General features: G+C 44.7%; 1 protein-coding gene across 6 annotated transcripts in view; it reads left to right on the forward strand.

Annotated features, from left to right (window-relative positions):
• The window catches only part of TJP1 (tight junction protein 1), a 257,369-nt gene that overhangs the window by 195,443 nt on the left and 44,399 nt on the right, over nucleotides 1-17,527 (forward strand). For all 6 annotated transcript variants that reach the window (XM_033166577.1, XM_033166579.1, XM_033166574.1 and 3 more), the window contains 5 exons: nucleotides 180-282; nucleotides 9,665-9,944; nucleotides 13,983-14,086; nucleotides 15,177-15,345; nucleotides 16,215-16,359. In XM_033166577.1, coding sequence (XP_033022468.1) covers nucleotides 180-282; nucleotides 9,665-9,944; nucleotides 13,983-14,086; nucleotides 15,177-15,345; nucleotides 16,215-16,359 — 801 coding nt within the window. The remainder of the gene's footprint in view (nucleotides 1-179; nucleotides 283-9,664; nucleotides 9,945-13,982; nucleotides 14,087-15,176; nucleotides 15,346-16,214; nucleotides 16,360-17,527) is intronic.

Below are 17,527 nucleotides of genomic sequence, written 5' to 3' on the forward strand. Positions count from 1 at the left end.
TGCATATTACGAACAAAACTGATTCTGATAACTTTGTGGAAGAGAAGATCTGCATCCACAAAGCACCTCTGTTGGAGTGGCTATATAGCATAGTAATAGTAAGCTTTGCTCGTTTTCTTCAAGGCTTTTTCTTTACTCTTTTACCAACAAGCTTTTTACTTATTTTAATTTTTTTCCAGGGAGAATGACCGTGTTGCAATGGTCAATGGTGTTTCTATGGATAATGTGGAGCATGCTTTTGCTGTTCAGCAGCTGAGGAAAAGTGGTAAAAATGCCAAAATTGTAAGTTGGTGCTTTATTCCATACTCCTAGATGTGTGCGCAAAGTATTCATATACCAGAATTGTTCAAACAAAATGATTGCAGCCTTGATGGTGGGTTCATTGACATCTATCATACAATAGCACAAAACTTTTTAAATAACTTTTTGCTAAAAGACGTTAGCTATGTGTGTTTGAACTTCTCTAGGCATTTTAGCGGCGGGGGCGAGGAATGAAACCCTAAAGCAGACTTGATTACTTACTAGCTGGGGCCACAGGGGATATGCTTAGCCCTCCCATGGTATCCACTGATTGTAGCCCTGAACTTCCTCCTGCATTTGCTGCCTAGTAATGAACAGCAGCTAAAGAATACTCTTGGGAGTAAAATGGTAAAGGTAAAGGACCCCTGGACAGTTAAGTCCAGTCAAAGGCGCTCAACTTGCTTCAGGCCGAGGGAGTCGGCGTTTGTCCACAGACAGTTTTCTGGGTCATGTGGCCAGCATGCCGTGAAGGAACAGGGAGAAAGGCCAATCTTTGGAAGAGGCAGTCTGGGCCCATTGCTCAGCCTGTCTCCATAATGGATGAGTGGGGGAGCATAGAGTGAAAGAGAGGGTTGGGATTTTCATTTTCCTGCTCCATATCAGGTGCTGGCCACATGACTCGGAAAAGCTGTCTACGGACAAACACTGGCTCCCTCGGCCTGAAAGCAGAGATGAGCACCACATCCCATAGTCTAATTCAACTGGACCTCCCCACCCAGGGGTCCTTTACCTTACTTTTACCTATAGAACTTAAGATTATTGGGAACAGAGGCACAAAATGTTCAGCAGTGCAGAGACATCACTGTGCCTTCTAAACCTTTTGGCACAGGTGTGCATGTTTGAGCTGTTTATCAGCACTTGCGGGTTCAAAGTTGAAGCAGCGAGGTGGAGCTTTGAGGATTCAGGCAGGGGAGCTGGAAACAGGAAAGGAATGTGTTTGCTTTGCAGAGCTAGCATTCCAGGACAAATTGTCTGAAGGCAGTGTTGCTGAGCAAAGTGGGTCTAGGTCTAAACTGTGCCCACACAAGGCTCTCTGTGACTCTGCTCCTTGGCAGCATTGACAAGCAGGATAGCACATGTGCAAAAATGTCTTAAGGCTTAAATAAGCAATCCATTGGGATGTGCTACTGGTGCTCTACAGCTGGCACTGTGCTAGAGTTGTTGTGCAAACCAAGCAAACTCCATCTTGGATATCTAGGTATTTCGCAGAATTCTGAAAATGCAGAGTTCACATAGAATTCCTCTGCAGACCTTTCTCCATTCCCAGATGAAACCTGATCAGGTTTAAGATTTTCATTCGTTTGTGCTTTGGATTTTGTACTCTTAGCTAAAATGTTAAAATACACATAAGCAGGGCATGTGACAAAAAACAACAACTATTCAAGTGCGATAAAGCGCTGATGGTGTGGAGAGTATACCATTTTAAAAGACCAAGGGGATGTCCACCTATCAATGGGTGAACAATCTAAAACGAACAGCAGGGCTTGTGTGGATGCAGTGAGCAAACAACACTGGAGAGAACGTGAAGAGGCATATATCCAAAGATGGATATGAGATGCTGTAGGAGAAGAAGCTAAAATGCAGAGTGTTGGATCATGATCAAACTTGGCATGCTGGGGCTGGTGTGAGCTGTAGTCCAAAACATATGGAAGACACTAGATTGACCGAGGCTGCAGTATCCTGTCCTCAGTGTCCCCTTTTTCTGTAGATCACCGAAGGAACTGTAAGCACTGAGGGCAAGGCCTCAGTACCCATCCCCAAAGTCTCAGGTTCCCAGTATTCATTGCTTCTCCTCAGTCTGTCTTCATAGCAAGGCAGAATTGTGCCTAGCTTTTCATATGCCCTAGGTATTAAATGGCTTTACTTTCCTCTCATGCCTCAACAAGCAGCTTTTTCCTTCATTCTCAGCACATACTATTTGCCACTGCATGGTGCAATTATATTGATTCCTGCTATTCTTTCAGACAGAGTGCATAGATAGCTTTTTCTTAAATCTGCAAAACAACCTATCATCAGCAATAGATCAGTCTGCCTTGTGGTAAACAATTGTAATGCTGTATTGTGTGAAAAATCGTAACACATTCATTGTTCCTCACATAGAGCGCATTGTAGTAATAACATCATGAGGTTACTGGTGCATGGATTGCTGTGGTCAAGTCATCCCAATCCTGGAATGGCCATAGCTGTTCTGCTAGTCAAAGCTAGTGAAAAACACTTTTAGTCACAAAGGACACTTTTGCCTCCAGTGGCACAGCGTGATGTCGTAGCATCCATAGACTTTGCACCTGCTCCTTCAGGGCAGACAACTTACCAACTTCATGGATCCACAGAGCCTCTGTCTTCCCAGATTCAGACTCAGTTAGTTAGAACATCTAGCCCACCACTGGGTCTAAGCACCGGTCAAGGCCCTGCACAGCCATTCTCAGTTCAGACGTTGTTGTTGTTGTCGTTCAGTCGTGTCCGACTCTTCGTGACCCCATGGACCAGAGCACGCCAGGCACGCCTATCATTCATTGCCTCCCACTTCACTCCAAACCTCCTGATGCCTACTCCCACTGGTGTCATATAGAAGTTAAATAGCATTGGGGACAGAATAGTTACCTGTTTCACCTCCTACCTCAAGAACCAGGGGGCTGAGAAAACCCTCATGCTACGTTGCATTCTGCACCTGTCCCTTGAGATAAGACTGGACCTTCTGCAGAACTGTGCAGCTGATACGCATCTCCGAGAGGCTGTCCTGGGGGATAACCATAATCAGTGATCTCAAAAGCTAATGAGAAGTAGAAGCAGCCAGGTCTCTCTTCCAATAAGATCCTCCATCAGGGCGACCAAGGCCAATTCCATCCTGAGCCTGGGCTGAACCCAGGTTGCAATGGGTCTGGGCAATCTGATTCCTCCGAGAAGGCCTGCAACTCTGCCACTGTGACCCTGTCAGGTACCTTGCCTCCACCTCCTTCAAGGCAAGAGTCACCATCCCCTCATGCAAAGACACATTCACTGCACCCAGGACCCACCCAGTCATTCCCCATGACTAGCAAACATTTTGTCAGAGTAACCAGGCTGCAAAAACTGAAACTGATCCTACAAATCATGACATTGAAAACTTCACTTCAAGCTGCATCTGTCATGGTGTCTAGCTCACTACAGGGGTAGACCTGTTATCCTCAACGTGCCTGGGAAGCAAAGAACAGAAAGTCTCTTGACCTTCAGACTTAGTCCTAGACTCCAACCACCTATACAGGTGCCAGTAGCGTATGGACCACCTTGAAGTGTTCTGCTGGGGTAGAGGCAGCAAAGTAGGCCTACACTAAACAATGGTTTGGAGGGTCAAAAGTATGCTTTGAGCTCGTGTGCTTCCTCTTCTTTTCTGACACGCTGGTTTCCTTCTCTTCCTTTTTGGTTTTTCATGATGAAGTAGGTTTTCAGACTGTAGTTGGTAGGCAGTCTTGGTTAGTACTAGCTATAAGTCTGCCCAATTTAAACTTTCACAGCAACCTGTGATTTGGCAGTCTAATGGCTGACTTGAGTCAGTAGGTTGAGCTTGATAGTATCTTTGCTGCTGCCTGTGACTAGTTTAAGTTTAAGCCTGAGCTTGAAACCCAAACAATATTACTGCTAGTAAGAGGTGTTGGGTAGTATGTGGCAGATTATATATTTGCAGACAGGAGTGGGGTTGCCTAAGGGTAAAAGGGGTTTGTGCATGAATCTCTGCAAGTGTCACCTGTAGCTCTGGGCAATGTTTTCTGCATGGATCATTTCCCCCTGTCCTGTTTTGCTTGTAAGTCTCACGTGCATGATGCAGATTATTTATCTAGCTCACTAGGTCACTTGACAATTTTCATGTAAGCAATGTCTGAGGCAGATGATCATAAACTGTAGGCTAAGCTACCCCTTCTTAACCTCTTACCCCTGCTTAACCTCATGGAAGTTGAAAAACCCTTGGTTGTTGCCTAGAGCAGGGGTGACCAACTCCCAAGAGACTGTGATCTACTCACAGAGTTAAAAAAAACCCTTTTGGGGGGTTCAGGTCAAAGTTCTTGAGCTTTTTTGTAGGAAGGAAAGTCTTGTTTTTTGGGGTTCACGTAAATGTTGTTGAGCTTCTTTAGGGAGGAGGAAAGCGACACTGAGCTTTTTTTAGGAAGGAAAGCCCTGTTTTTGGTGGTTTTTTAGGTCATTTTAGGAATGCAGGGCAAAGATGTTGAGGTTGTTGTTTTTTTTAGGGGAGACAACGTTTTTTAGCTTCTTTGGGGGAGCCACTGATCTACCGGTGATCTACCACAGACGTCCAGTGATCTACCGGTAGATCACAATCTACCTGTTGGACATTCCTGGCCTAGAGAACACCATGCACATTCCTACACCATACTTTGGAGTACACAAAGAATATTGTTAACCCTCAGAATTACGTTTGATCATAAAAACAGCTTTGTGCTTTTCTCAGTCTGAAAGAAAGAAAGTTGAATTCCTCAGTTTTGAGGACAAATGTGTTGCTCTGCAGCAGGTTTTTGTTTTGTTTTGATGGCTTGCCAATGATACTACAAAGGTCTGTATCGCATGCCTATTGACACAGCACATTATGAGAGACTAAGCCACTTTCCACTCCAGCAGTCTTGTCAAGCATTGAAATATTGATGAAGTTGCAGTGTCTGTAGATTATGGGATTCTTTTATATGTTTTGTCCTTTCTCAGAAGCTGAGAATGCCCCCTTCCGTTTTTGGGTGGGTGGAGAAAAACTTCATTGAGGACTGTGGTAAGGATGGTGTGCTTGGATGTATCTGGGGATCTTAGACAACTTTGTGCTGTTTTTTAAACAGCTTATCAGCCACCTTCTTCTACTGTGATAAGGTATATCAATCAGTCATCAATCAAGTTTATTAGGAGATCAAATGCAGGTTATAGCCAGACAAAAGCAATCACACAGCACAGTGCAATGCATCTCCCTACCACAACTCCATCAGAGAGGGAGAGAGGGCTGTCAAAGAAATTTTGCAGTACAGATCTACACTAAGTTACTTGGAAGTAAGACCCATTAAAATGTGCTTAGGATTGCAACCTTAGCTGATCAGTCTTTTAATAAACTAAGTTGGCATATTTTTGCATATGGATAAGACAATAGTTCTGATTTTTAAAAGTATTCTTTTATAGCAGGGCAGGATTCTATAAGCCCCGATGGTCTCCCTGTTCTGCTGCAGAATTTAGAATGCTTTTGTTTCAGAAGCATTCAAGAACCTATCTTCAAATCATAGAGCATTGTCAAACTGGCTTCTATAGAGATGCCATTGTCTCTCAAAAACAATGGTGCAAGTGAAGCTTTTCGTTAGACCATGGGGAGCGACTGTGGTGCCAGACTGCAGTTCCCCTCATCCCTGACGCTTGGCCACACTGCCTAAGGCAAGTAAGGCTTAAGTGTTCAGTGAGGTGCCGGGGGTGGGGAGGGGAGAGAAGCTGTCCTAATTCTTCGCAGAACACCTGTGTGACACCATCATTCTTACTACTTTCAAAACCTTCCTCAAGACCAATCTTGCCCATGAAGCCTTTAGCACAGACTTACGGTTCCCATGCCCTGCTGATTCTAAGCTTAAGCACATGTAACTAACCGACCCACATATTCATTCATGTTTATCTCTGCATTCTCTTCCCTCCCTTTCAGGGGTAATTAGAATCATAGAGTTGGAAGGGACACCAAGGGTCATCTAGTCCAACCCCCTGCAATGCAGGAATCACAACTAAAGCACCTATGACAGATGACCATCCTCTGCTTAAAAACCTCCAGGGAAAGAGAGTCCATGACCACAAGGAAGACCATTCCACTGCTGAATCGCTCTTATTGTCAAAGTTTTTCCTGATCTTTAGTCAGATTCTCCTTTCTTGTGATTTGAAGCTATTGGTTCCAGTCCTACCCTCCAGAGCAGGAGAAAAAAAAAAGCTTGTTCTCTCTTCCATGTGACAGCCCTTAAGATATTTGCAGGTGGCTATCATATCTCCTCACAGTCTCCTCTTTTCCAGGCTAAACATACCCAGCTCCTTCAAGCGCACCTCATAAGGCTTGGTTTCCAGACCCTGCCTTGATCATCTTGGTCTCCCTCCTCTGCACACATTCCAGCTTGTCAATATCCTTCTTAAATTGTGGTGCCCAGAATTGGACACAGTATTTCAGGTGTGGTGTGACTAAGGCAGAACAGAGTGGTACTCACTTCTCTTGTGATGCAGCCTTGTATAGTATTAGCTCCCCCCCCCCCAATCACACTGCATCAACTTGTGGTCTACCAAGACCCCTAGATCCTTTTCACATGTACTGCTAGTAAGCCAGGTGTCCCCCATCTTATATTTTTGAAGCTGGTTCTTCCTCCCCAAGTGCAGAACCTTACATTTGTCCCTATTGAAATTCATTTTGTCAGCTTGTGCCAGTTCTCCAATCAGTTAAGGACATTTTGTATTGTGGTTCTGTCTTCTGCGGCATTAGCTATCTCTCCCAGTTTGGTGTCATCCGCAAATTTGATGAGCATCCTCTCAATTCCTTCATCCAAGTCATTTATAAAGACATTAAACAACAATGGGTCCAGGACACAACCCTGCGGCACCCCGCTTGTCACTTTTTTCCAGGATGACGAGGAAGCCTTAATGAGCACTCTTTGCGTTCAGTCAGTCAGTCAGCCAGCTACAAATCCACCTAACAGTTACCTCGTTCAACCCACATTTACCAGCTTCCTTGCAATAATATCAGGAGGGTATTTCCATGAAACTATGTTTTTCTTTAAGTCTGAAGTCCACACTGTGGTGTTTTTTTGTCACACAATTGAACAGTGAAGTTGGTGTGTCGGAGAGGAGCACTTCAGCCCTTTACTGTTTCCCACCTCACCAGGATGCCAGCTTATCCTGTCTAGTCATGTTTCATGGGATCAATTTCAATCTGTTACCTCCGAGGATGTGGACAGGCTGCTTGGACAAGTGAAACCGACCACCTGTCTCCTTGATCCTTGCCCATCCTGGCTAATAAAAGCGAGCCGGGAAGGGCTGGGCGATGGGCTCTGCGGGGTGGTGAACGCTTCCCTCTGCAAGGGAGTCTTCCCATACCCGCTGAAAGAGGCGGTCATTAAACCGCTTCTTAAAAAAACATCTTTAGACCCGGCCAATATGGCCAACTATCGCCCAGTCTCAAATCTACCATTCTTGGGCAACGTGATTGAGCGGGTGGTTGCTGAACAACTCCAAACATGCCTGGAAGATGCAGACCATTTGGATCCCTTCCAATCGGGATTCAGGCCTCATCATGGGACTGAAACTGCCTTGGTCGTGCTGGTTGATGATCTCCGACAGACTAGGGACAAAGCTGAGAGCTGTATCCTAGTTCTGCTGGATCTCTCAGCGGCCTTTGACACCATTGACCATAACACCCTTCTGGACCGTGTAGAGGAGTTGGGAGCTGGGGGCACTGTTACACAGTGGTTCCGCTCCTTCCTCCTGGGCTGTGTTCAGAAAGTGGTGGTGGGGGATGAGTGTTCAGACCCCTGGGCTCTCACTTGTGGGGTGCCTCAGGGTTCCGTCCTCTCCCCCATGCTTTTTAATATCTGTATGAAGCCGTTGGGAGAGATCATCGGGGGTTTGGGCTGGGTGTTCATCAGTATGTGGTGATACCCAGCTCTACCTCTCTTTCAGATCAGAACCAGTGAAGGCAGTGAAGGTCCTGTGTGAGTGCCTGGAGGCGGTTGGAGGATGGATGGCGGTTAACAGATTGAGGTTGAATCCTGACAAGACAGAAGTACTGTTTTGGGGGGAAGGGGGGCGGGCAGGTGTGGGGGAGTGCCTGGTCCTGAATTGGGTAATTGTGCCCCTGAAGGACCAGATGCGCAGCCTGGGAGTCATTTTGGACTCACAGCTGTCCATGGAAGCGCAGGTTAATTCTGTGTCCAGGGCGGCTGTCTACCAGCTCCATCTGGTACGCAGGCTGAGACCCTACCTGCCCGTGGACTGTCTCACCAGAGTACCTTTAAAGCCCTAAACAGCCTCGGCCGAGTATACCTGAAGGAGCGTCTCCACCCCCATCATTCTGCCCGGACACTGAGGTCCAGCGCCAAGGGCCTTCTGGCGGTTCCCTCACTGCGAGAAGCAAAGCTACAGGAAATCAGGCAGTGGGCCTTCTTGTAGTGGCACCGCCCTGTGGAACACCCTCCCATCAGATGTCAAGGAGATAAACAACCACCTGACATTCAGAAAATACCTGAAGGCAGCCCTGCTTAGGGAAATTTTTAATCTGTGATATTTTAATATTTTTTAAGATTTGTTGGAAGCCACCCAGAGTGGCTGGGGAGACCCAGCCACATGGTCAGGGTACAAATAAATTATTATTATTATTATTATTATTATTATTATTATTATTATTATTATTATTATTATTATATCCTCTTTCAGGATGCCCACTCATCCTGTTTTCTTTTGCCTCTTCTTCCAGTGTTCTGTAACATTTCAGGGGTCTGCTGAGAGTTACCTTTTGGCTCCCATTTGGCATCTAAATATTAATGAAAATGTTGGCTATCCTATTTCCTTATTCTGTACAGGCTCTTCTGCTTTGCATTAAGGAAGGGCTTCGGAAGGAATTATTGTTGTTTATTATTGTTGTGCTTTCAGGAATCTTTGTGTACTAAAATATATCTGTGTGGGAGGTCTTGTGTATTACTCAGAATTCAGGAAACCTCTATTCTGGGTTTCCCCAGCAAAATCATGACTGACTACTCAGTGGGATATCACTCTGCTGGACATAACCTTCTGGCCTCCTACTGCTCCTTCCCCAGAATGGATGGGACAAGGCAGTCTGGATTGGCCTTTGGGAAGCAAGTGACCCTTTTGCCTGCCAGTCTGTTGTAATGCAGTCTGCTGTTTTATGCCTTTTTTGATAATAAAGTTTCATTGACCATGGTTCACATTTTTACTGGGTGATATCCACCTAAATCATGCTCCGAGTAGACCCACTGAAATCAATAGACTTAAGTTATGTAAATTCATTTATTACACAGAGTCTACTTTGAATGTGACGCACTGTTTAGGTTTGAATGTTTTTCTAAGCCACCTTGAGTGTATTTTGGGAGCAGAAAGGTGGGGTAAGAAAATGGAATAAAATGAACAATTACATATTTTCTTCCTGAATATTCCCCCAGAAACAAAAACAGTTAACAGTTTGCCACCACTAGATAAGAATGAAATCTACTATGGTGGTGAGCCAGAAGGAAAATTACTAGCATGAGCACAACTATAAATTCTGAAGGGTGCATGCAAAATGTGTATGTCCAAAACATTATACTTTCTAGATTTACATTGTAGGTAGTTTGCATTTTATTAGAAAGTGAAGGATGGCTGTTGTACATTACAGACAATCCGAAGAATGAAAAAAGTTCAGATTCCGGTAACTCGGACAGATCCAGACCCGGTCTCGGAAAACGATGAGGACAGCTATGAAGAGGATACACACGACCCCAGAAGTTCCCGCGGAGCTTCAAGTGTGAGTCGGAGGCACGAGAAGAGCTGGGTGAGGGACCGAAGTGCAAGCAGGGAAAGAAGTTTATCGCCGAGGTCGGATAGGAGGTCGGTGGCTTCCAGCCAGCCTGCAAAACCTACAAAAGTCACACTGGTGAAATCCAGGAAGAATGAAGGTATGTTGTGACTCAGCAGTAGGACTCAAAAGAGAAAGTGTTCCCTGACCTTGCACCTCATGTCATGTTTTAACCAAACAAGTTTTTTAACTTTGTATGCTTTGCATGTATGGCTTAGTCTTCTCCAACCTGGTGCCCTCCAGGTGCTTTGAACTACAACTCTCATCAGCATGGTGCTTGATGGGAGTTGTAGTCCAAAACATCCGGAGGGCAGCAGGTCAGGGAAGGATGCATCAGAAGGAAATAGGAGGTTTCCATTTATCTCTTCATTTGCCCCAAAGAGTTTTTTTTCACTGGCCAATCAGCCATAATGTTGTACTTTGAGAGTCAGTTGGCTTCCTGGGAGAGGAAGTAAGAGGGAGTTGTCTTTCCTCCTCTCTTGTGTGCCACTTACCACTAGCTTGAAAAAGCCATTCTGGAGAGAAATGGTTCAGGTCTGGCATATATATATAGGAGAGTTTAGTTTCTACATGTTGGTAAGGTTGAGGAAGGCAGATTGGGGAGGATGACCATATTTAGTCCTGCTACAAGGCAAGATGAGAAAGTCTCCCTGGAGTTGTTGAGCTGGTAGAATCTGAACTGTGTTCATGGGCCATGGAAGCCCCTTTATATCAACAGAGGTGCAGCCACCTGTTTACACTTCAAAGAAGGGTACACATAGTATCTGCAGAAATATGTTTGGAAACAGAAAGCATTTTTCATTGTTTTGATATATGCACATACTTTTCAACTTGAGGGTGGGCCTTCATTTCATAGAATCAGTATATTTGTAGAGTTGGAGGAGAACAGCCCCCCTCCCCGGGTCATCTAATCCAGCCCTCTGCAATGCAGAAATGACAGCTAAAGAATCCCTGAAAGATGGCCATCCGACTTTCCTTTTAAAAAATCTCCAGTGAAGGAGAGTCCATATCTTCCAAGGTCATTCTTTCCACTGTAGAACAATTCTTGCCATCAGAAATTTCTTGCTAGTGTTTAGTCGGAATCCCCTTTCTTGTCATTTGAATTGGTTGATTCAGGTTCTACCCTCTGGAGCAGTGGAAAACAATCTTGTTCCATCTTCCATGTGACAGCCCTTCAGATATTTGAAGGTGGCTATCATATCACCCCTTGGTCTTCTCTTCTCCAGGCTTCCCTTCTTCATAATGCTTGGGGAGTCTTACTTTGGCATGGGAGTCTGCTTCCACAGAAGGAGGTTTATTTTTGCTTTATGGGATTAATCTCCTGTATAGTGTTTAAGCCATCTCTGTTCTGTTCTTTTTGGATCTTGTCTTGGTTAGGGTCAAGTTAGCAAGCTTTCAGATTGCACAGTACTCTTTCAGCAGGAAGTATTTCATGCAAACTGAAAGCTACTTAACCTGGCCCAATAAAAAGTACTCATCAAAAATGTGAAGCATCTTTTCTTTGGGGATCGACACAGCAATTGTTCTTGCTAAGTACAACTTTCAAGGAAAGAAGGAACAGATTTGTCCTCTATTTCACATTTCCCCATTTACCATCTAAACTTTTTAATGCAAGTTTGGGGAGTTTTGCTTACCTGAACAAAGTGTGATGCTAATTTAGCTTGCTAAATTGCTGGCAAACAATTTGGTTATTCTGATTGCTGCTTCTCCCAAGAATGAATTTGCACAATCTCGCTATACAGCCATTCCTCAATTATACAGAAGACTGCAGATTGCCTGTTAATGACCCGGGAGTCAATCTCACAGCAGTGTTTTGCATACCAGTTACAGAGCATGCTGCACTAATTATGCAAATTTGAGATCCAGAGCCATTCAAAACTTAAGTATTTCATAGTTAGGTAACAATATTCCCTGCCTTCTAGCTGGATGCTACCATTCCAGTAACAATTTCTGTACAACACTGTATTGGCAACATTCAGATTTTTCTAAACCTTTTCTCTTTTAAAAAATGAATGTAGTGTCACAGACATCAAGTCATGTGAACCCTTCCCAAATGATGCACGACTCTGTAAGCTTAGGTCTAACATTGCAGGGAGAGAACAAGCAGTGATAAGGATGTAGCAAGGATAGTAATAGTAAGGTACCCCTGACCATTAGGTCCAGTTCCGGACGACTGTGGGGTTGCGGCGCTCATCTCACTCTGTAGGCCGAGGGAGCTGGCATTTGACCGCAGACAGCTTCCGGGTCATGTGGCCAGCATGACCAAGCCGCTTCTGGCGAACCAGAGCAGCGCACGGAAACGCCGTTTACCTTCCCTATTTATCTGCTTGCACTTTGACGTGCTTTCGAACTGCTAGGTGGGCAGGAGCTGGGACCGAACAACGGGAGCTCACCCCGTCGCGGGGATTCGAACTGCCGACCTTCCGATCGGCAAGCTCTAGACTCTGTGGTTTAGGCCACAGCACCACCCGTGTCCCTTTTGATAGTAATAGTAGTATCTCCCAAATGATTGTTTCCTTGGCTAAAATTGGAGGTATTGTGCTACTTAAAAGCTTCGTTTGAACATAACAGACTGTGAATTAACATGAAGATGCAAGTGTGCTGGTTCATGAAGCAAAAATGATGTGACATGCTTTGTTTCTCTCCCAGCTGAGCTGCTCCTGTGATTGCAGGAACTAAGCCATGGTTTGACTTAGCATTATGTGTGAGCCTGGACCCATTGTTTGTCTCAGTGCAAACAACCATGAATGGTTGCCCAGGCTTTTGCTTGGCTTACTGCTTATTGGTTTGCTGTGTGTGGAGCATAGGGGGCGGGGGGGGGGGGACAAATCACAAGCTCAGATTCATGCACGACACTTAAGCCAAACCATGGCTTCATTTCTGGTGGCATGGTGGCAGCAGCAGAACAGAGTAAGGGGCAAAGGGGCTGCTGTTTTGTTTCTGTGTTCCAGTGCACTTGCTCATTTATAGTCAGCCAAGAGAGCCCTCCTGCCACCTTCCCAAAAGGAGGCAGCAAGGCAGGTTTTTACATTTATTGAGAAGGTTGACAGGCAGTTGCTCTTTGTGTCTATGTAGCCTCTGGGAGTATAAAGGTTGCTTAAATCCTTCCCCACTTTTTAACAAAGGAAGGTGTTCTTTGAATACAAACATTACATTCTAATGGCAATCAAACAAATACTTGAAGAAAAGCAGTGGCGAGGTTGTGTGTGTGTGTGTGCGCGCACGTGCACACACACACACACACACACACACACACACACACTGAGGGGTGGAAGCTGAGGGGGGAAGAGCTTTTATCAATGGCTGGAAAAGCCTGAATGGATTTTAAGGAGCTGAAAGCCCACTAGAGAGTTCTCATTTATGGGGAGAGCCTTTCTGAATGAAAAAGCACAACACTGTGTGTATGAAGGGCCTCGGGTGCAAACATTCTCCTAATCTGTGCAGCAGCCTTGTAAGGCAGGCCAGTTTTGTTATCCCCACAGTACCAATTGCAAGGTATGCGTGGAGACTCTTAGAACTTAGAATCACAGAGTTGGAAAGAACCACAAGGGTCATCTAGTCCAATCCCCTGCAATGCAGGAATCTAACTGTTCTGCAATGAAAAATGCCACTGCATGCCACTGCTTCTGTGCCTGAGACCCTGGAGAACCTCTGCCAGTCTGAGAAAACATTAATGGGCTAGATAAGCCACCTTTACATTAATATTTTCAACTGCGGAAAAGCTCAGGTAGTCATGCTTTTAGTTAAGGTCAGGGATGGGCTTATGCTTTCTGAGCCATAGCAATGCTTATGGGTTCCCCACCTTTTAGCTGTAGTGTGGGCTGCATCAGGAAACCCCAGTACATCCTTGACTCTTCCCGTATGTTGGCACAGGGTGGGAGCAGGGAATCAGTGTTGTGAAGGACCTTCCCCACCCCGCTTCAAGCACGGAGGAGTAACCACTTCCAACCTGCTGACTTGAAAACATTAAGCCATACTTACTGTATCTTATTTCCTGGCAACGCTCTCTCTGTGTCCAGCAAACCATTTGGGAATTCTTGGGACCAAGAAAGACTGAATTTATGGGAGCAGTGGTGGTGGCCCCTGAAAATGCTTGTTAACGACAGGCATGCATTTCTTTTCTTTTTATTTGAAACAGAATATGGATTACGCCTAGCCAGCCACATATTTGTGAAAGAAATATCCCAAGACAGTCTGGCAGCAAGAGATGGCAATATTCAGGAAGGTGACGTCGTACTGAAGGTACAGTAAATGTGTCCCCCCCTTTTTTCCTTTTCCTTTTTATTTGATGAAGGAGAGAACCCTGTTAAACACTTACACAACCGGTCTCCTGGTAACTTGATGGTTTTGAAGGGACCAATCCTGATTCACTGGAGCAGAAGATTAAAAACAGGGTGAATGTAAGCTCCTGTGTATCAACCTGCAACAAGCACAGCTGTGCTGTCTGGCGTCAATGGGAGTTGTAGTCCAAAACACCTGGAGGTTTCCCATTTGGCAATGGCTGGTATTTAGCAAAATGTCATTGTTTGCCAAGTCATGGCAGCAAAAGGCTAGTGTTGGGGACCATTTGCCAAGCCCTTGTAAAGCACAGTAGGGGTGTTCCACATGTGGAAGACTGAACTGCCTGACGGCATCCTTGCTTTGGACAAGAGCTTGAGGAGCTAAATCATCTTGGCCAGTGGATATTAGTCCCTTACTAACTATTCAGTGTAAAGCATTGACAAATCTCTGAATCCCATTGACATAATTAGGGCACTGGGGTGGGTTCTCCCATTCCTTTGGTGTCGAGTCACGCAATTACGGTAATCCTTCTATAGGTGTTTTAAGGTACTCAAATGCAATGATTATGTTAAGCTTCAAAGTGTGATTGTTATTCCCATAAACCAGTTGTGTAGTTTTCTACCCTTTGGCCGGTGCCCTGGATTGAGTATTTAAACTGCACCCATCTCCCCTCCAACCCAACACAAGTCACATCATCTCAGCCTTTCTGTAGTGTGCTATTCAATGAAGACATGTTCAAAGCATACCCATCAGTGGACTTAAATTCATTTATTTCTAAGGGTCTGTTCTGAGTATGACTTGGTCAGATACCACCACAGCCAGAGTGTATCTGAAGAAGTGTGCATGAAAGCTCATACCAAGAACAAACTTAGTTGGTCTTTAAGGTGCTACTGGAAGGATTTTTTGTTTTTTGTTTTTTTGTTTCAACCAGGCTTTTGTCTGTCTGTCTTGTCTCTTCCTTCCTTTCCCTCTAGTCTTCAAAGTTGCCATCAAGGCGAAACTGCTGACTTTCTGTTCGGTTCCTATCAGTAGTACTTTTGCTCTGTTGCAGATAAACGGAACAGTCACGGAAAATATGTCATTGACAGATGCCAAGACCCTAATAGAAAGGTCAAAGGGCAAGTTGAAGATGGTGGTTCAAAGGGATGAACGAGCAACTTTGCTGAATGTCCCAGATCTTTCTGATAGTATTCACTCAGTCAATGCTTCAGAAAGAGATGGTGAGTATGGATCTGTTTGTCTTTAAAGGTAGAAACAGGGTTGTTGTTATATTCCAGTTCCACAAAGATGTAAAATGTATCTGAAGAAGTGTACATGCACGCGAAAGCTCATACCAAGAACAAACTTAGTTGGTCTCTAAGGTGCTACTGGAAGGACTTTTTTATTTTTTATTTTGTTTTGAAAGATGTAAAATGTTAAATGTAGCAAGACTCGCTGTGTGTATATAGACAAGTGAGATGGGGTGGATTTTTGAGCTGGTACAAGCATTGATCATTAGAATTGCACGCCTTTAAAAATATATATCAGTGGTTTCTCAATATTGCACAAGTAGAATTATAGTTCACACATAATGCAAAGCCATGGTTTGTTTCACCAACAAGTGGTTTGTTTCAACATCTGAACATAGCCCAGCAGACAAACCATTGCCTGTTTTCTGCCAAACAAACCACAATGTGAAACCATGGTTTGTTGTTGGCTTATGGGTGGTCACTTACTTTAACTACAGTTTAACATTTATGTTCAAACACAACAGTCTCGCTTAACTATAGTATCCCTGGCCATCCCATACCAGATGCTCGCCAAGCTACAGAAGCACCAGGCAAGAGCAGCTGGGAAGCAGATAAAGCTTTGAAGGAGGCCTGTGAGGCAACTTGTGGTTTGTTGAAACCATGGTTAAACACGCCCACACAATGGCTTAGCATTATATGCAAATTTAGCCAGTAGAAGTGATTTGGTGGGGGGCGGGGTGTAGATGGTTCAATACACTTCATATAAGAAGTTCTGCAAAACCTTATATCCATTTTTGGGCAGGTCATGTCATCATTTTTTATAAATCATTTCATGGAAAAAAACAACTTTTATTTAACAGACATTTCAGAAATTCAGTCGCTGGCATCCGATCATTCCAACCGATCACATGACAGGCCCCGCCGCAGTCGTTCACGATCTCCTGACCAGAGGTCAGAGCCTTCAGACCATTCCAGACATTCTCCACAGCAGCCCAGCAATGGCAGGTGATGGTAGCCTTGTACTATTTTAAATCGACTTGTTAAACAAAATAGTAGACTAGACGCTTGGGGATATGTGCGCAGTATTTAGGTGCATGGCAGGCCAGCTATGTAGTTGCATGGTGCAGCAATTAATGGAATCCAGAGACGTGACGCCACAGGCATAACTTAGCTACAAAATTTTAAACTGCCTGAATTTTGCATTGTTTGTTTGTGTCTGACTTGCTCTGGTTAGCCCAAGTGAGACAGGAGTGAGTAATGACGCTTCTGTACGTAGCCTGAGAGGGAGGAGGTTTCAGGTTTGTGCTTGTATACAATCTCTGTTTTGACTTGTACACTCAAACACATGTGCTTGCTTTTGTAGGGGGGTGGGGCTAACACAAACCATTCCACAGATTAAAGGTGGAAATGGCTATTTGGAGAGTATTTCATGTTTTAATATTGCAGATCCATTTCTTTTGCAGTTCGTATCTGGACCCAGTTCAAGGTGCTAGGCGTTACTTTTAAAGTCTTCTGTGGCAGGGATGGGGAGCCTGTGGCCCTCCAGATGTCACCCCCGCCAACATGGCAAGTAGGAATTGTGGGAGTTGAAGTCTGACAGCACCTGGAGGGCCACAGGACCAACCACCCCTGCTCTACAGTTAAGGACCAACCACCCTTTCCACCCTTTCCCGGCCCCCACATGCATCGGCGAAGCGCCTATAAGCGTGCCCTGCCCCTGTTACACCTTCTTCTGGGTCCCAAAGGACCCCTGCACCCGCGATTGCACATCAATTGGATGTTCTTAAAATGGTCACTGCCGTCTCCTTGCTCCACCATCATTAGAGATTCACCTGGTTTTAAAGCACAAGAGGGTAGCAATGCCCAGGTTATGAAACTCCCTATCCCAGGCAGCCTGCTTAGCTCACACCTGGTTGGTGGTGTTGCAACATCACCTTGCTGTGACATTTATTATGTGTTTAACAGTGGCCCTACATCCTTTTTAAGTGCCTGCTGAAAAGATTTCTATTCTGCCAGGTCTGTGCCAGCAATTAAGTATACATCATTCCACAATGGTTAATTGATGTCTGTGTTTAAATTTTTATGGTTTTATTTTTTATTGCTGCAAACAGCACTGACATTTTTAATGATACAACTATACAAATATTCTAATAAGTGAATTCCGAGCGGGCAG

The sequence above is a fragment of the Lacerta agilis genome, chromosome 13 (assembly GCF_009819535.1).
Source record: "Lacerta agilis isolate rLacAgi1 chromosome 13, rLacAgi1.pri, whole genome shotgun sequence".
Lineage (NCBI taxonomy): Eukaryota > Metazoa > Chordata > Lepidosauria > Squamata > Lacertidae > Lacerta > Lacerta agilis.